Source organism: Oncorhynchus kisutch, linkage group LG1, assembly GCF_002021735.2.
Source record: "Oncorhynchus kisutch isolate 150728-3 linkage group LG1, Okis_V2, whole genome shotgun sequence".
Classification (NCBI taxonomy): Eukaryota; Metazoa; Chordata; class Actinopteri; order Salmoniformes; family Salmonidae; genus Oncorhynchus; species Oncorhynchus kisutch.
Window position 1 is genome coordinate 71,445,150 of NC_034174.2, and position 19,789 is coordinate 71,464,938.

Consider the following 19,789-nt stretch of genomic DNA (forward strand, 5'->3'; position numbering starts at 1 on the left):
AAATAGCCTCCAATACACTACTCAACATGGATGCAGTCTATCACAGTGCAATCCGTTTTGTCACCAAAGCCCCATATACTACCCACCATTGCGACCTGTACGCTCTCGTTGGCTGGCCCTCACTTCATACTCGTCGTCAAACCCACTGGCTCCATGTCATCTACAAGACCATGCAAGGTAAAGTCCCCCCCTTATCTCAGCTCGCTGGTCACCATAGCATCACCCACCTGTAGTACGCGCTCCAGCAGGTATATCTCTCTGGTCACCCCCAAAACAAATTATTTCTTTGGCCGCCTCTCCTTCCAGTTCTCTGCTGCCAATGACTGGAACGAACTACAAAAATCTCTGAAACTGGAAACACTTATCTCCCTCACTAGCTTTAAGCACCAACTGTCAGAGCAGCTCACAGATTACTGCACCTGTACATAGACCACCTATAATTTAGCCCAAACAACTACCTCTTTCCCTACTGTATTTATTTTATTTATTTATTTATTTTGCTCCTTTGCACCCCATTATTTTTATTTCTACTTTGCACATTCTTCCACTGCAAATCTACCATTCCAGTGTTTTATTTGCTATATTGTATTTACTTTGCCACCATGGCCTTTTTTTTCCTTTACCTCCCTTATCTCACCTCACTTGCTCACATTGTATATAGACTTGTTTATACTGTATTATTGACTGTATGTTTGTTTTACTCCATGTGTATCTCTGTGTCGTTGTATGTGTCGAACTGCTTTGCTTTATCTTGGCCAGGTCGCAATTGTAAATGAGAACTTGTTCTCAACTTGCCTACCTGGTTAAATAAAGGTGAAATAAATAAAAAATATAAAAATATTGTAAAGTAAGGTAAAAATGTGTAGGAAACTACTACTAGCTATTAGCCTATTCTGGGGACAGTGGTTAGTTGTACTCAGATGTAGATAATATGTATGCTACGGTTCTATATGTTTTGCTCTATATTGCAAAGTAAGGCAAATATTTCACCTTGCGGAAAATGTCCTGTGGCTTCTCTCTCTCCCCTTTCTCTCTCTCTCTCGCTACCCCTCTCTGTCCTCTTCATCCCTACCTTCCTCTCTCCGCCAAGCAGAGCCACTCAGCACTTTTACCTCAGCTAGAGAAATCACCATCATCAGCCTCCGTGGGGTATCCAAACACCAGCCAAGGGGGGTACTTTGATATTCTCTCCCTGACACCCTAAGACCTGCGGCTCTCCCAACGAGATGGGTGGAAACCCCCCGCAGATTTGGAAGAACGAGGAAGTATGTTAGTGGAACGGTTGAAGTGGAGGCGGCAAAGGAGGTGGGAGGGGAAGTTAGGGGAATGACTTATTAGGAGAACGTCTGACTACACTATACCCTGCACCTCAGTGTGCACTTTAAGTGCAGTTGATTTGGAGCCGCCTTGGATTCCATTAGAAAGATCCAAGCTTCATTCAACCTCATTCTTATCAAGCCTCTATTCCCAGCACCCTTCAGTTCCCATCCAATACCTCCAGAGATATGGTGATACACATCTAATGGATTCTAATCACGGCAACGGGGAGTTCTTGTCAGTTTTTCTCATTTAATTACATCAGTTCCATACATCTCTCAATCTCTTTCTTGTTCTCTGTCTCTATTTCTCTGAGCAAACTTTTTTTTTAAATTACTTTTATGTGCCACATAGCTAATGAAAAATGTAGATGTCTTTGGCATTGACTGTCTACAGAGGTATATGTGATGTGAAATGTACACTGAGTATAATAAACATTAGGAACACCTTCGTAACATTGTGTCTGCAAAGGGGGTCCCCTTTGCAAACAGAACAGTCTCAATTTGTCAGGCCATGGACTCTACAAGGTATTGAAAGTGTTCCATTAGGATGCAGCATTGCAGTTCTTGACACAAACCGGTGTGTCTGGCATCTTTTACCATACCCTGTTCAAATGCATTTAAATATTTTGTGTTTCCCATTTATCCTCTGAATGACACACATACAGTACACAATTCATGTCTCAGTTGTTTCAAGGTTTAAAAAACCTTATTTAACCTGTCTCCTCTCCTTCATCTACACTGATGAATCCACTGGTAAAGTGGATATAACAAGTGACATCAATAAGGGATCATAGCATTCAACTGGATTCACCTGGTCAGTCTATTGTATGTAACGGAAAGAGCAGGTGTTCTTAATGTTTTGTACAGTCAACATATAAGGGTCTGTATGTGTCAGAGTTGAATCCATTTAAATTGAAACCAGTCAATTCAGGAAGCGATTTCAATTTAAAATTCAGAAATGTAAAACCTTGTGAAATATATATATCTTTCTAGTTCTATCTTTCTAATATATCTTTCTAGTTTTTCATTTATTGAAAAGTCATTGAAAATAAATGCCCTTTATTCAATTCTTTAATTGCAATTTCAGTTTACTTCCTGAATTTCAGATTACAGTACTTCCCTGGTATGTGTTTGGGGGGACTGTTGTCTGTCTGTCTGTCTGTCTGTCTGTCTGTCTGTCTGTCTGTCTGTCTGTCTGTCTGTCTGTCTGTCTGTCTCTGCCTGCCTGCCTGCCTGCCTGCCTGCCTGCCTGCCTGCCTGCCTGTCTGTCTGCCTGCCTGCCTGCCTGCCTGCCTGTCTGTCTGTCTGTCTGTCTGTCTGTCTGTCTGTCTGTCTGTCTGTCTGTCTGTCTGTCTGTCTGTCTGTCTGTCTGTCTGTCTGTCTGCCTGCCTGCCTGTCTGCCTGCCTGCCTGCCTGCCTGTCTGTCTGTCTGTCTGTCTGTCTGTCTGTCTGTCTGTCTGTCTGTCTGTCTGTCTGTCTGCCTGCCTGTCTGCCTGCCTGTCTGTCTGTCTGTCTGCCTGCCTGCCTGCCTGTCTGTCTGTCTGTCTGTCTGTCTGTCTGTCTGTCTGTCTGTCTCTCTGTGTGTGTGTGTGTGTGTGTGTGTGTGTGTGTGTACTGTTTGTATATGAATGAGTACTTCTTTCAAATCTCAATTAACCCCTGTATTCTTATACTCGCCTTATAACAGTCTTATAACACCTACCGTTCATGCCGTTGTAGATGCTCCTGTGATGCGGTGACAACTCTTCAGCGGTGGCCGGTCTCTTCTGTACCTCTCTCCCAGGGCTGCCGAACTTCATGTGGTCTGGACTCCCACTATACTGGTGCCTGTGAGTCTCTGGACTGCCCCCGGCCGACATCACACAGCCCTTCTCATGGTGCTGGTGCTCTGGCGTCCCCAACCCTAGATGTGCCTGTCTGGGCTCGGGGCTTCCACAGCAGCTACCGCCCCCGATGCTCCCCCTGTGGTGCCTCTGGTAGAGCTCCCCGGCGCTGCCGCCCTGACCCGACCCAAGGAGGTGCTGCTGTTTCTGGGAGAGAAGCAGGTCGGAGCTGTGGAGGTGGTGGTGCTTGGTGGATGGGTGCTGGGACTCGGGGCTCCGGCGTCCCACGTTGCGGCCGTACTTCTCGGGGCTGAGCCCCCGCATGGAACGGGCGCTATGGGTGTGGTCGGGCACCGAGATGGAGCCGCAGCGGGGCCGGCAGAGCTGGGGCATGGCGTAGGGATACTCCAGGCTGGTGCTACGGTGCCTGCCCTGGGGGTGAGGAGGTTCAGGGCTGGAGGGGATCTCACGTTCTCCACTCACACTGCCAGCCCGGGGCTTTTGGAGATGCTCCGGGCTCCCAGTTCCACCGCCCCCGAGGCTACCGGCGTGTGTAACCAGGTGGAGCTGCTTGTGGTGGGGGTGATCGGAGCTGTCGGCGCTCCCCGCGCTAGACGTACTACTCCCATCCCCCACGTCCCTCATCAACAACCCTGTCCCGGGGACCAGCAACAAACTACTCTGGCTATCGATAGAATTCCTACACCCTCCTGCCACCCCCACCACACAACCCCCCCCCCCTCCTCCTCCTCCTCCTACACCAACAACCCCCACCCCTCCACCACCTCCTCCTCCTCCACCTTTCTCCTCATCGAGTAACAAACAGAGTTCTTTGAGATCCAGGTTCTCCCGGACCACCTCGTCCTGCCGCAACTCCAGCTCCTTGAGCTTCTGAAGGTACAACGTCACCTCCTTCCTCATGATGGAGGCGCTGTAGCGCCCCAGTCGCTGCCACTCCCTGGACACCCGCTTGCCCTTCTGACGGTCGTCATCCAGGAAGCAACACAGGTCCCTCAGCTCCCGGTTGTCCTCCTGCAGTTTCTGGTTGATGTCCTGAGGAGAGGAGAGGGGATGAGAGGAGTGGAGTGGAGAAAGAGAGGTGAGAAGTGTTCATTAGTGCTATTTTATTCATTCCCTCTTATCTAGGTCCTACTGGGGTAGAAATCTCTTATTCGAGGAAACCTCACTTTAATATCATGTCAATCAAAGACAGAGTCAAATAAAAATGAAAATCAGCTGCTCATAAACCTCTGTATCACATAAATATGGATGTGAAAATGTTGGATGTAAGAGTGGTAGAGGGCAAATAGGCCGTGAGTGAGCTGAGAGAGGGAGCCAGGGAGGGAGGGCAAGCAAAGCACCAGGCCAGAACATACCGCTCTCTCTCTCATTTGCAACATGACGGCATATTTGCCCAAAGTTCTCCACCTCCCCCAATTATCCATAATAACATACACCTCAGACCCTCCAGCACGTGTAGTTTAATTAGGTACCATGGTGCTTCGGGCTGGGCCTTTTGGGCCTGCTCTCTGAAGCAGCCAAGGATCCTTCCTCCATCCCCATGTGCTTCATCTCAGTCGCTCCTATCTCATTTTAATGAATCCCAGAGTATCGGAGTAGGATGTTAAATCAAGTTTATGTAGCTTGGAGAAATAATAAGATTATGCCAGGATTATTATTGCTAGTTACACTGCACCAAATATGATTTGGGAGAGAGAAGTCATATATTTGGGGAGTTTAATGAGTATTCTGGGTTAAATAGCTTTACTCTTGTAGCCTAGTAGAATTTTGTTGATGATATTCCAAGAGCAAGCATCAAGGTTGTGCCACAGGCCTACACACCAAAGCTCTTGCAAAGGAGATGGAGACTAAAGACAACAGGTGAGTGAGTGAGAAAGAGAGAAGAATGATGATGCTTGACATTCAGCCCAGATGCCCTCTCACTATGCTTTCTGATGGAAGATGAAGGATGCACACACAAGTAGGCTCATGCACGCTCACAGATACATGCACAGGGAGAGGGAGAGAGATCTTGTCAAATGAAATGAACTTATATACATCCTGCCTCCATTTCATCGTGTGGACAGCGGCGCCCTTTAAAGAACGCGCAAACTCAACCCCGAACACTCTCTCATGCTGTGCGCGCTCAGGTGCGCCAGTGCGGCCTCCCCGCCGTTAACTATGATCTCATCTTTTTAGAAATGCCATGCGCGCCCATTCCTCACCTTCAGCCCTCTTATTTCGTTCAAGTGTAGCTGGAGGCTGCGATTGACCTCGCGGATCAGATTGCTGTGGTCCAGTATCACGCTCATTTTATCGGTTTCAGACCGCCGGAGCCGCCGCACCAAATCCTCTTTGGTCCACTTGAGAAGGTCCTCGTCCTGTATATTTGAGATGTCCTCCGCTGGACTTTCACTCTTTGTTATGGACAGCGAAAGCTGTGGCTGACTAGCTTTTTCCATCCCTACGGTTCCGTTGTCGGGAATACCGGCGACAACAGGCTTGAAATACAACTCAGAGGGCACTGACAGTCAACCTCCGCTCGCATCAGCCGCACAAGTCAAACTGATCCGGAATTACCGTTCGAAATCAAATCGCATAGTTGCCTGACACTTCAGCCCCCAAATGCAACAGCTGAGGACGCCGCCGAATCCCTCGTCCAACAGTGAAATATAGCCCTAGAAAAGGCTACGTGCAGCTATCTAACATCCCGAAACCCCGGCATGGACTATTTTTTAGTTCATGCAAGTTTGCACCTGAATGCATCCACATTTAGTCTCTTCCGTCCTGAAGTGAAGGGAGCTTCGGCGGGTAGCGGGTTGCTGATGCGCATCTCCCGCCTCTTGTAGCTGTACAGTCCAATACATAAGGGAGGAGGAACCGCTGTAGCATCGCCAGGCATGTGCACTGCGCGTGAATAGAGGGAGAGACCGTGTCTGCAGTGACTAGCAGAACCTTCTCTCTCTCTCTCTCTCTCTCTCTCTCTCTCTCTCTCTCTCTCTCTCTCTCTCTCTCTCTCTCTCTCTCTCTCTCTCTCTCTCTCTCTCTCTCTGTCTCTCTCTCTCTCTCTCTCTCTCTCCATCCAAGTGTCTCCATCAAATGATGCGGGGGTGATGGGTATGCTTTGGTACCCAGCGCCATCTACAGATCAAAAGCCATGGGCTACAGCATTTCGTCATCTTTTTTTATGGGCCTATAATAAATTCAGGACATCATTTCCCATGATCCTCGTGTGCGTGCTTGTATCCCACGTCATGGACACGAGAGGCAGAAAATGTAGTAACACGTCATTCTACTGAAGTAGAGGACCACCGGCCGGGAGTTGCCCACTCAGGTTCTTCGCTCTCTCATTCTGTTTGCGCATCGGTATTTGTCACCTAAATGCTGATCCGATTTATTACAGTATAATATTTATTTACCTTCGTCTGGATTTCCAACCGGATCTGTATAAAAGGTATGGTTCTCCGTCTGATCTGCCTGCATCAATTTGATGAAAAGTGTCTAGCTAGGCCATTCTGTTTGCGTTCGTCCAGAAAAAAAGCCGACTAAAGGCTGGGTTAGTCCGTTAGCAAGGCTAGCCTAGTTAACATGTAGCGTTAACATAACTTGCATGATCGTGTTTTATATCAAGTTTACATTAGAAACACTCCCGGAATTTGATTAAATGCTAACTGACGTTAGCTAACGTTACCTAAGATTTCGATTTTTCTAGCTAACGTCAACTAGAACCTGTCGCTAACTAGCTTGTTGCTGTTACTAGCATCCGCCTCCTTTCAGGAAGGCATCTCTACCAGGGACGAGATCCTAAAATGTGATTCGTGATACCTGTCTAACCATTTAACTACTACAACATGCTTGTAGTTAAATGTTGCCAAGATGATCATCATTTGGTTCCTAGTAATGGCCAGTAATAGCTAAGATGGGCCAGTATATAGCATAGCTAGAAGACACAGCTAGTCTGTCCATGTAAGCACTCAGTTGTGTAATCAATGGATCGATGCTACTTCGAGTGAAGGGTCCTGTAGGCCAGCTGTCAATCACCTGGTAGAGCTGTTTGACGCGGAGGGTTCCCCTGAATGAGAGAGTGGAGAGGTGCGCGTTCATTTTGGTTCATATCTGAATTAGATAGCTGAAGTGAACTATGGTTTGGAACAGACAGTTCTGTCTTGATAAGTGTGTCAGAAGACCTTCAAGTGTTGGTGGTCTGTTCCATAACATAGAATTGCTTTACAAGGAAACGTTCCATAACATTCCATAACCCTGTGTTTTGTGCAATCATGTGACATGCCTGTATTTTTACCAAATTGCAGCTTTAATGCTTTTCCATTGAACTCAAAATGTCCCCTTTTCTTTTCAGACGTTCCAATGCCACCGTCAGACAATCTAGATAAGATCAGATAAAAAATATATATATATACAGGACTTCCAAAGCTATAGAAATCTAAGACATCTGGTTACTGCCGTTCATACCTATCGAGGCCTATAAGCCCAAGTCTCACTCGTCACTGAAATGTTACGTAGTTGAAATAGGTGTGACCAACATTTATGTAGGATTCAGAATTAGCCCAGGGATTCTTAAGTATCAAAACATGCCAAACAGGTTTTGATGACGAACACCATCGTCATCCATATTCCACATAGGCCTCCACCTATGAACTTGGAACAAAGCCATGGAAAGATTGAAAAGTGAGCGTTAGTTCACACCGAACTCCAGACTCAAACAGCTCTCGGAGAAGCTAAGACCGACCACCTGCCCTTAGCTAGAGCTAGTTTAGCTATCGGACTAACTTCTCTCTCTGTTTCTTTATTTAACCAGACAAGTTTATTAAGAATCTCTTCACTTTCTTTCTCATTGAAGTTGCCATGGCGACATACCAGGAGTTTATCCAACAGAATGAGGATCGGGACGGCGTGCGTTTTAGTTGGAACCTGTGGCCCTCGAGCAGGCTGGAAGCTACCCGGCTGGTAGTGCCTGTCTCCTGCCTCTTCACCCCACTCAAGGAGAGGCCAGACCTGCCACCGGTGCAGTACGAACCAGTCCTCTGTAGCAGGGCCAACTGCAAGGCTGTACTAAACCCGCTATGGTGAGTATTTTTAGGAGTGGAGGTGAATGTTGTTGTTTAGTGGGTGTTTTTAATTGTTGCTTGTTGACGTTTTTACAAGCACTTAGCTAAAAGCTAAGCTATGTCCAACGACTTACCTGGCATCTCTTTGTTTTCAACTTCAGCTTTTTATTCTTCTGGGAACTTACGTCTCGGGTGAAGGGAAGAGTAGGAGAAGAAAGGGATCATCAACTAAGTTTTTAATATCTTTAGGAATGCTTAGGTGTAGCTACAATCACTCAGGGAAAGCCTCTGGCTAGGTGACAGGTTTGTTTGACTGCTGTACACTGTATCCAAGTAGCTCTGTCTTTCCCCCCCCCCCCCCCCCTTTGTAGCCAAGTTGACTACAGAGCCAAAATATGGGCGTGCAACTTCTGCTTCCAAAGAAACCCAGTGAGTACACCACAATGGATTAAACTGAGCTGTCGGACCAAACACTATTCCACCATAGAATACCGAGGCGCATAATGTACCATTTAGACCTATAATAATAGTCATATCTGTAGGCGGACTACATACATTCCTGTGTTTATACTAGTCATATAGGAATATCTTTCAAGTGGCCTGTCTACATTCCTCTAGCAGGTGAAGCTAACCACTTTTGTATTCTCGTTCTCTCCTTCACAGTTCCCCCCGTCATACGCCGGCATCTCGGACGTAAACCAGCCGGCTGAGCTCATGCCACAGTTCTCAACCATTGAGTACATAGTGCAGGTAAACACGTACAGTTCCACATAGAGATCTCTGAACTCTGAACTTTGCACACAGACACTATGTTCTGTACACGCGGCCTGGCTTTGTAGTTGTACGTCTCAACCCACAGAATTGCTTCATCAAATATGAATGTTTCTTTAATCCTCAAGTTGAGTTACCAGCCACAAAGAATGTACTGGAAAATGTGCACACCACATGACATTACCATCACTTTTAAGTTGATCATTTCTTTAGACATTCTTTGTCTTTGCTGTTAATTGTAATGGACGTTGTCAATTTACAAAGTGACATCGGGTTACAAAAGTCACCTGACCTCAAAGTGTATCACATGTCATGTGACACCATCCCAAGAACTCAAAACAATGCAACATAGAAAAACCATGTCAACTCAAAACTAAAGACCTCAGCACTTTGTTTCTGTGAAATAACATCTCCAATCCCGTCTCTGCCACCAATGTAGCGCGGCCCCCCGAACCCCCTCATCTTCCTGTACGTGGTGGACACGTGTCTGGAGGAGGAGGACCTGCAGGCCCTGAAGGAGTCCCTGCAGATGTCCCTGTCCCTGCTGCCTCCCAACGCCCTGGTCGGCCTCATCACCTTCGGACGCATGGTGCAGGTCCACGAGCTGAGCTGCGAGGGCATTGCAAAGAGCTATGTGTTCAGAGGAACCAAGGAGCTTTCCTCCAAACAGATCCAGGTTAGTCAGTAACTGTTACATACAGGAAGGCAAGTAGTCTTGAAAATGTATTCATTAGTTTTGGGAAAAGATCTGGATTAGTTGTACTAAGATGACTGTAATATGACGACAACCGCGGGCCGCATTTGGCCCGAGGGCCGTATGTTTGAGACCTCTGATCTAGGTCAAAGTCTGCTTTGTCCATAGAAATAGAATAGGATCTTTGTTGTGGTCGTTTGTCATATGATCATGTCTAGGTGTCCTTGTATCAATTGGAAATTAAATGACATTAAAACAGTAAAATGGGGACAGGATACAGGTCAAAGACAGCCAGGTGTCACAAGATAGGATAAGAAGATATGATTGGCTCTTTGGAATGGTTCTGAATGACAAAGAATGGGTCTATGCCACTGCAGGGGTAGTGTTTCATACAGATTAAAAGCCCTAGGGTCCTACCACCCAGAAACAGAGCGTTAGTCCTATACAGCCGACAGGGAACATTCCCTTAGTCTGTCATGTAATATTCAAAAACATTGTCAGAGGTACTTTGAAATACAGTGTTGTATATGATATTGTGTACAGTCAGAGCGTTAGGCTAATATAGAATACAGTCAAGAGACTGGTCAGGCCAAGATAAACTTTCCACAATACCATTGTTGAAAGTCCATGAGAACTCATAGCTCTCTTTCTCTCTTTCAGGAGATGCTAGGCCTGACGAACCCATCGGCATCTGGGCCTCAAGGTCGTCCCGCGGCCCCTCAGGATCCAGCCGTCACCTGTCGGTTCCTGCAGCCGGTCCATAAGGTAGACATGAACCTGACAGACCTGTTGGGAGAGTTGCAGAGAGATCCCTGGCCTGTACCACAGGGGAAGAGACCACTGCGGTCTACTGGAATAGCACTGTCCATCGCCGTGGGCCTGCTGGAGGTAAGAACAGTTACATAAGCGTGCATACACACACACTTACACACACACACACTTACACGCATACACTTACACACACACACTTACACACACACACACTATGTACACATTTTGTGCGGTGTACCAATAACCTGATTCTATGTCGTCAACATAGACAACTTCCCTTCAAAACTAAACTGAACCTTACCCTCTCTGACATGTCACAGGTTTCAACTAACCTTTGACAAACTTCTTCTCTCTCACTCTCTCACACACACACACACACACACACACACACACACACACACACACACACACAGACATTATCTCTTCAGTTAGGTCTGCCAATAGTACCACTCATACTTTCTGAGGTCAAAGGTCAGCTTCTTTCTTTTTGCCTTATTTCTTTCTCTCTCCACTATACTCTCTTCCTCTCTCCAGTAACACAACTAACATGCTGTAGGTACGTGTTAGAACAGCTGTGTTCCCTGCTGTCCGGTCCTCTGGTGCTGATGTCTACTGATAATGTCATGATTAGAGAAAAACATCTGAAGTCTTAGCTTCATCCATTCTGATGGTTCTAACGATGAACTTCCCCTTAAGGTGCTGTTTGGAAACCGGGTCCTGGTCTGTATGGTTACTTAATAGGAATGAGTTTCTTGAAGGAATATCGGTAGTTTGGTGAATCCTTACGGTGCCTGAGGGTGCATTTGCATACAATTTCACAGTCAAATCACTTGATGTCACTGTAATGGGGAAATAATTTAGTGAAGAGTAATTAACACAATGCTTAGCGTATGGTTTCCCTTCATGTAGTGTTTCTGTTTGGGACGGTCATTTGTGTACGGGTTGGCGGTCACTAGACTTGATAGTGAATGTTCTGGATCGTTGTCATATCTGTTGACGGTGGAGGTACAAGGACACAGGACACTGATTGTTAATGTGTCCTGTGACACTGTGATTCCGTAGCGGCTGAGGTTGTAACTTCCTACAAGCCTCTCAGCGGGTTTTTACAGAACATTGGTGCTGTGACATTAGAATGGATGGGTTACAGAAAGACATTTTCTCTGCATCTGTTCTGGAGGTGTCTCCCTGTTCCAACTTCTTAAAACCGACGGGATTTAGATTGCTGTCGTTATTGTTCACCTGGAGATTCCCAATACATTCATTTATATCATACTACAGTTAAATCAGACCTCAATAACCTAATGGCAGCTTCTGTGTTGGCAGTCACATCTCAGTCAGAAATGCCATGTTTATGGTTGAATTAATCAAATAAATAAATAAAATCCTGACCATACTGACCATAGCCACCGTCTTTCCACCCCCAGGGTACGTTTCCCAACACAGGGGCCCGTGTGATGATGTTCATGGGCGGACCCCCCACCCAGGGCCCCGGGATGGTGGTGGGAGACGAACTCAAGACCCCCATCCGCTCCTGGCATGACATCACCAAGGACAACGCACGGCATCTGAAGAAAGCCACCAAGGTCAGTCCAAGAATAACAGAATGGATAGCGCAGAATGGATAGCGCAGAATGGATAGCGCAGAATGGATAGCGCAGAATGGATAGCGCAGAATGGATAGCGGAGAATGGATAGCGGAGAATGGAAGTTTTATTGTCCATGTTGTATATGGACACTGAAAAAGAGAACTTGTATGTGGGTTGGTTATATCTTGTAAAAGTTGTTGTTTTGTCGCTGTTTGTCCTTAGTGGGCTAGTTTTTAAGAGTTAAACCTGGAATCCTTAATTGGTGGAACTGCCGCGTCCTTCTGCGATATTACAACAACAACAGAAGTTACTGGAAACAACGAACACGTATTTTTCTCGGATGTCATTGCACGCACGATAGAACACAATACGTGGTGCAATTCACAGGAGGTTGGTGGCACCTTAATTGGGGAGGACGGGCTCGTGGTAATGGCTGGAACTTTATAGGTAGAATGGTATCAAATACATCAACAAATGGTTTCTATGTGTTTGATGCCATTCCCTTCTCTCTATTCCAGACATTATTATGAGCCGTCCTCCCTTTTGCAGCCTCCACTGGTGCAATTTTGTTTTACCATTCTGCGCGACACTCGTTAGCGCGGCAACAAAAACTAATAACAATGGTGTTGTGGCGGCTAGTGGCTTCCCTCCACTGCGGATTCCATCTTTAAGACTACGCTAGTTTTTAGAGCTAAGATGGATGAAACAACTTAAAAGAGATTTTTGTCTTAATGTAGTTTAGCTTAATTATTTTCTTTCACGTCAAGCTCTCACGATGTGTCAAATATTTTGCTCAAGTTTGCGCTCTCTTCTCTCTCCATACCTCTTCTGTTGAGGTATGTTCATGGACACCGATGCTCCAAAGAGTTCTCAAGGTGCTTCCCAGCACTGTTTGTATATGTTGCAAACGGTTCCCTTGTTTTGTTTTATTCAGTACTACGACGCCTTGGCGAACCGTGCGGCAGTCAACGGCCACAGTATTGACATCTACGCCTGTGCCTTGGATCAGACCGGACTTCTAGAGATGAAATGTTTATCCAACCTCACTGGGTTAGTACCAGTCTCAGACGACCTACGCCTGACCTGTATCCTGTCTTCACCTGATTCCCCTAGTTGTGCTGAATCCCTCATGTCCCTGGTGATTTGAGAACTGTCTACTGAAGCTTTATTTGATCTGAATAAGAAATACCTTTTGTACAATTCCTCTACATTCGATAGAATGACTTTTCCAGAGACTTCATCCTCACTAGCTCATTGACTTTTCGTTTTGTATTTATATTCTAATTATGCTGCTGAATATTCATGTTTTTTTCCCCTCGCGGTTTCCGTCCTCTCAGAGGTCACATAGCGATGGGCGACTCCTTCAACACCTCTCTGTTCAAGCAGACCTTCCAGAGGGTGTTCAGTAAGGACCACAACGGAGAGTTCCGCATGGCCTTCGGAGGCACGCTGGAAGTCAGCACGTCCAGGGAGCTGAAGGTATCGGGGGCCATCGGGCCCTGTGTCTCCCTCAACGCTAAGGGGCCGTGTATATCAGAGAACGTGAGTCTTTCAGGCCCATACAGAATCCAAATAGGGTTTAAAAAATATTTTAAAAATCTAGAAACGGTCCCTAAATTCCCAGCTTTTCCAGAATTTCAGGAATGTTTTACGGGAATTGTTGAACCTTATATTCTAATGGCATTTTCCCCACTGGAAGTGAATTGGGAAGCTGTTTTTCATTGACTTCAATGGCCCTTTGTCTCTGTTACAGGAGGTCGGTGTTGGAGGAACAACGCAGTGGAAAATCTGCAGTCTCAGTCCCTCCACGACGTTGGTCTTGTACTTCGAGGTCGTCAATCAGGTGAACACACTTCCCTTTGATCAAACACCTCAGTGATTACTTAGGACGTGGTTTTTAGTATTCAAACAACAGGATGTTTAGCAATATTAAATGTACTCCTATCCTAACTATTGTAGTTATTTTCTCTGTGCAGCACAACGCCCCAATCCCTCAGGGTGGTAGAGGAGCGGTCCAGTTTGTCACCCAGTACCAACACTCCAACACCCAGAGGAGGATCAGGGTTACCACCGTCGCCAGGAAGTAAGTCTTCTCTCTCGCTTTCAATCAGTAAATAGGAAGTGGGTTTGCAGAACTGCGACATCGTTCTTGACTGAAGTGTGACTGAACTGATATATATATATGCAAGACTCTGCATTTTGGACACGTCGCATTTCTCACATTGTCTTTAAGCAGTGAGTTACCACAAAGTCAATATTGGCTGTACAAATGAGGATGTTGACATTCGCCCTATCCTGTTAAATGACTGGAAGGGGACGTGCAGCCTAAATTTGTGCTTACGCACATGTGCGTCAGTCTCGCCCTGCCCCTAACCTGTCCACTCCTTCTTTCTCCCTCCATCCAGTTGGGCCGACGCCCAGTCCCAGATCCAGCACATTGAGTCATCCTTCGACCAGGAGGCGTCGGCGGTCATCATGGCCAGGCTGGGCGTGTTCAGGGCCGAGTCGGAAGAGGGGCCGGACGTCCTGCGCTGGCTGGACAGACAGCTCATTCGCCTGGTGAGTGACAGCTAGGCTGACCAATGTGTGACAGGCTTTGTAATGTCATTGGGCATTGGTCCCACCTTGGCTATTCCAAGAGAGTTGCTTGTTGTTCTACACATAGCTGAATGTATGTAGGACTTGTGGGTGATTGTGGATAGAAGAATCCTTTGTATTCTTGTGTCTCCTTGTTCTTATTCATTATAGAAGAATGTAGAAAGGAGTTGCCTGGAATGTGAAGCAGTATGACGCGAATACTAATTCGTTGACAGTTTAAATCCCTCTATGACGTTTTGGAAGTTGTGTTGTATACCTAAACTAAAGTAACAGCACTTGACTGAAGTCCTAAGGTATGTGTTGATGCCTTAGTTCAAGACGCTGACGTTTGTCTTGTCTCCTTGGTTACAGTGTCAGAAATTCGGTCAGTTCAACAAAGACGACCCCACCTCCTTCAAGCTCTCGGAGTCTCTCTCACTCTACCCACAGGTAAGACTGACACCTAGTGGTACACTCTGGAACTATATGAGCTATTTAATGAGAGCCGTTCAATACAAGTCCTTCTAATAGAGTAGAACTGGAATAGATTTGACTAGCTCGTCGAGATCTGAATTATTACTTGAGTAATAATGCTTACCTCTAACTTTAGCAAAAAATCATATTTATGTCAAATGGGATATATGTACATGAAAAAGTAGTCAACGGCTGTATCCTAACACCACCCAGCACAGAAGCCGAGAACTGTGTAATTGGCCTTGTCTGACAACTCACACCAGAGGCTTGTATGACGTTGAACCAAAAAGGCAGTGACTTTGTCAGTTGCTACAGAATCACACAATAGTGTGTCCTTGTACCTCCAGTCTGGAGTCAATCACTGTCAACAGACAGGAGTTTAATCCATAACACACAGCACTGTGTCTAGTGGCCATCAACCTGAGTGTCACAAACAGAACACTGAAAAAAATCATGTTTATTACAGAAGTGGAAAATATATAAATCTATACATTGTGTTAATCACTCTAAACTGAACGTTAACTTTATTCATCTTAAATATTCCCATTGCACAGATAATCACAACTCATAACTTCCACTTAGTTTAGTTGACCTCAGTGGGATATGGACAGGAACATTTGATGATGCAATATCCCAAATATAAAAATATATATATAATTCGATAATATTTTTAATAAAAACATTTTTTTTTAAAGCATATTTCATTATAATCGTTAGAATAATGTCTCTGTCCTCCCTCTAGTTTATGTTCCACCTGCGGCGGTCGCCGTTCCTGCAGGTGTTCAACAACAGCCCAGATGAGTGTTCCTACTATAGACACCACTTTGTCTGCCAGAACCTGACCCAGTCTCTCATCATGATCCAGCCCATCCTGTACTCTTACTCGTTCCACGGACCACCAGAGGTCAGACTCCTACCAAATACTATGGACACACACTCTATCTATAGTAGTGTGCTAGATGGCGCCGAAAGACATGGTCGACCAGTTTCTAGCTCCTAGGAAACTTTGCACTATTTAAAAAAATATATATTAAAAAAAAGTTATTTCTTAATTTAAATTTTCAGCATTTGTATGTATTGTTAGGTATTACTGCACTGTTGGAGCTAGAAACATAAGCATTTCGCTGCACCTGCAGTAACATCTGCAAAATGTGTATGTGGCCAATCAAATATTGAATTGAATTATAATCAACTTTCTTAGTTATTTGTTTTCCAATCTACTCTGATGTTATAAAACCAGTCTATATATTAGATAATTAGGTCACATTTCCCTAAGGGCAAATTAGTTTAGTCAAATATTCACATGCTCAATGAGTTCCACACTACCTTTCTCTGTCAAAAAAAAAAAAATGGATGTGAGACTTATCCTGTTGTGTCTGTCTGTTCTACAGCCTGTTCTCCTGGACAGTGGAAGTATTCTCCCAGACAGGATCCTCCTCATGGACACCTTCTTCCAGCTGGTCATCTACCATGGAGAGGTGAGAGGTCACGCTGTAAAACAATGGCGCTGGTGATCTAATGCTAGTTATTAGTAGCTGGAACACCAATACTGTACTATAATAATAATAATAATAATTTATTATTTCCTAGCATCTCAAACTGAACATCATCGTGTAGAGCATAAACAACCATGTAAATCACTATCAATATTACAACAAGAAACAAGACGTGTGTGTACCTGCCTGATGTGATGGGTTTGAAGAAATGGGATACATATTAGTAGATTCACTATGTCCTATCATTTTCTATTCTCAACATGTTAGAAATTTCTCACAAATGACAAAAAAGAGATTAGCTGGCACAACTAACACCAACACACAACATCCTACCATGACAATAACCCTGGCCTATACAACTAACACCAAAACACATCCTACCATGACTATAACCCTGTTGTATCTCTCTCTCCACCAGACCATCGCCCAGTGGCGTAAGGCGGGTTACCAGGAGCAGCCGGAGTACGAGAACTTCAAGCATCTACTGGTAGCACCCGTGGATGACGCCCAGGAGATCCTGCAGACCCGCTTCCCCATGCCCCGGTACATCGACACAGAGCACGGAGGGTCCCAGGCCCGCTTCCTCCTGTCCAAGGTCAACCCCTCCCAGACACACAACAACCTCTACTCCTGGGGACAGGTAATACAATGTTCAATTCATTCTTCAAAACGTAAACTGAGAACCAGTTTTTATGTACAATAACAGCTGTGGACTTGATTTGGAAATAGGTGATGTTAAGGTTGGAGTTTCATCATGGGGAGTCAATTGTATTTTTCTTAAAATAATTCTAGTCTTACGAGTGGTAGAGCTTCATGTACCACCGTCTCTCTCTATTCCGCTGGCCATTTTGAATCTGATCCAACTGACAGCAGCTTTACTCTAGTGTTTTCACCATACTCATCACATTTCTGTCTCTTCTCATTCTCTAGGAGACCGGCGCCCCCATCCTCACAGACGACGTCAGTCTACAGGTGTTCATGGACCACTTGAAGAAGCTGGCCGTGTCGAGCGCCACTTAATTTCCCAGTCCCGGGACCAAAGTGATCGCCTCGTGACCAGACCGATATGCCCACCGTTATATTTCACTTCACGATACGTCTGGTTGACGAGGCTACCAAAGTGAAGGACGTGAAAGGAGAGAGGGATGAGAAGGAAAGAGAGAGACATTCCTGTATTAATACAGGGACCTAGTAACATTTCCTTTCCTCACATATGACCTATGAAGGTTTCAAATCCTCTAAGTTATTATCATTCCTGCTTTAAGTTTCTGGAACTTTGCTTCCCTAAAATTGTGATTGACATGAACTTCTCCCCCACACTGGAAAAGCCTTACTGCACCTCAGTTGTAGCCTGGTTCCAGATCAGTTTTTCATGCCTTGACAATGACCGTAGGAGTTGGCTCATACAGCACAAACAGATCTGGGACCAGGCATCCTCAGATATTTATCACAGTTCTTACATTCCATTTCACCTTTATAATAATAATTTTGCTAATGATTAGAATTGGTTTCCTTGTTTGTCTGTCTGTGGTAAGGCATGTAGCTACTGTAGTAGTTTGGTCAATGATTGCTGCTCGAGACACTTTAAATATTTTTATGTTCTTGATAACGTCCTATAGTTTATTTTTTCCATAAAATTTCCCCTAAATAATAAATCATTTAAATAATGTTCTGATTAAACTGTCAATCTATCCTCGTAGTGCTACTGTTTTCCTTGTGAATACAGAAAGACTAAAGTTCAATGAAAAATGTTATTGTATTAAACAAAACCTCTTTCTTTTCTAACACATCCTTTACATAGTCTAGTCAACTGACTACATTTTCCACATATCCGTTTTCGCACCATCTGGCATTTTGTACTACTTACCCCGAAACCCCTCATCACTGTTCTTTGACTCGCCTACTCTAGTCTGTTCCTGATGTTAACACTTGTACTTACTGTAACAAAAAAAAAGGGAAAGGAATTGATTTGATTTAGTCTGACTGATTTGTTTCTCAATGCTATGCATATAAAGTGTCAAGACAACCTTATTCACCAGCTATGTATTTTATGTTTCCCTCATTCTTGTTTTTGTGTGGGTTTCTATGTCATATACATGTGTCAAATAGATCAGCAATACCAGAGAATCATTCATCCTTCCATTTCTCTGGTCTGTGTAGACGGACACCATATAAAAAAAAAAAAGTATGACTTTAGTGGAAGTGTGAACCATATAATTAGAATAGTAGCATTCTGGAACTTCGAGGGTTTATGACATGGACCCTCTATGGTGAGAACATCCTCATTCACACAGATAAGCTAGGGGTCAAAGGGCAGCTGTCTGGTTCATGGTGTAGCTGACCCCTGATTCCTGTATCGACTATGTTTCCTGGTATCCGGTCTTAATGGTCTGGCTAGTTCATCTCATCCTCATTTTGTATTTATTTATTTTATACTTTTTTATTTAACTAGGCAAGTTAAGAACAAATTCTTATTTACAATGACGGCCAACCCCTGCCACCCAATGGGAATCCCAATCGCAGCCAGATGTGATATAGCCTGGATTCAAACCAGGGACTGTAGTGACGCCTCTTGCACTAAGATGCAGTGCTTTAGACTGCTGCGCCACTCAGGAGCCTGGTAATTTACTTCAAAGGGACTTGATCAAATCAGTCGCTTCACTGGACAGTGAGCAATATGGATCTGCATTCAATATTGGAAAAATAACTGGCACAAAAACATTTTTTTTTTAAACATTGCAATTTCCACTCTCACACCCGATGTCCCACAGCACATTAAAACCCCATACACAATCCCATCAAAACACAACTGATCACCGACAACGATGAGAGTCTAGGGAGGAGGTCAGAAACCTGGTCATGTGGTGCCAGGACAACAACCTCTCCCTCAATGTGATCAAAGGAGGTGATTGTGGACTACAGGAAAAGGAGGACTGAGTACGCCCCCATTCTCATTGACGGGGCTGTAGTGGTTCAGTTTGAGAGCTTCAAGTTCCTTGTTGTCCACAACAAACTAGCATGGTCCAAACACACTAAGACAGTTGTGAAGAGGGCACGACAAAGCCTATCCCCCCCTAAGGAAACTAAAAAGATTTGGAATGGGTCCTCAGATCCTCCAGAAGGTTCTACAGCTGCACCATCGAGAGCATCCTGACTGGTTGCATCACTGCCTGGTATGGCAACTGCTCGGCCTCCGACCGCAAGGCTCTACA

At 45.0% G+C, this 19,789-nt stretch overlaps 2 protein-coding genes across 3 annotated transcripts in view; one reads left to right on the forward strand and one right to left on the reverse strand.

The window, feature by feature from the left end:
- Positions 1-6,117, reverse strand: part of LOC109880909 (coiled-coil domain-containing protein 85A-like) — a 38,883-nt gene extending 32,766 nt beyond the window's left edge. Inside the window, exons 1-2 of one of the 2 annotated variants that reach the window (XM_031831789.1) lie at positions 5,368-6,117; positions 3,022-4,195 (exon numbers count right to left, since the gene is read on the reverse strand). In XM_031831789.1, the coding sequence (XP_031687649.1) occupies positions 3,022-4,195; positions 5,368-5,604 (1,411 nt within the window). In that variant the 5' untranslated portion in view covers positions 5,605-6,117. The remainder of the gene's footprint in view (positions 1-3,021; positions 4,196-5,367) is intronic. The other variant, XM_031831782.1, reaches the window with a different exon arrangement.
- A 290-nt stretch (positions 6,118-6,407) lies between these two features.
- Positions 6,408-18,615, forward strand: LOC109880900 (protein transport protein Sec23B). The gene is made up of 17 exons (XM_031831795.1): positions 6,408-6,596; positions 8,001-8,226; positions 8,580-8,637; positions 8,872-8,958; positions 9,419-9,655; positions 10,334-10,561; positions 11,869-12,027; positions 12,965-13,080; positions 13,368-13,572; positions 13,784-13,873; positions 14,007-14,113; positions 14,436-14,589; positions 14,980-15,057; positions 15,824-15,985; positions 16,473-16,559; positions 16,996-17,217; positions 17,508-18,615. The coding sequence occupies exons 2-17, from the start codon at positions 8,006-8,008 to the stop codon at positions 17,595-17,597; spliced, it is 2,301 nt and encodes a 766-aa protein (XP_031687655.1). The 5' UTR covers positions 6,408-6,596; positions 8,001-8,005; the 3' UTR covers positions 17,598-18,615.
- Positions 18,616-19,789: the final 1,174 nt, after the last annotated feature.

Excerpts from the sequence above, each read along its gene's own strand:
- LOC109880900 (XM_031831795.1), top strand. The coding sequence starts at position 8,006 with ATGGCGACATACCAGGAGTTTATCCAACAGAATGAGGATCGGGACGGC. Across the intron at positions 15,058-15,823 it reads CTCTCTCACTCTACCCACAG|TTTATGTTCCACCTGCGGCG; the intron begins GTAAGACTGACA and ends TCCTCCCTCTAG. Across the intron at positions 15,986-16,472 it reads CGTTCCACGGACCACCAGAG|CCTGTTCTCCTGGACAGTGG; the intron begins GTCAGACTCCTA and ends TCTGTTCTACAG.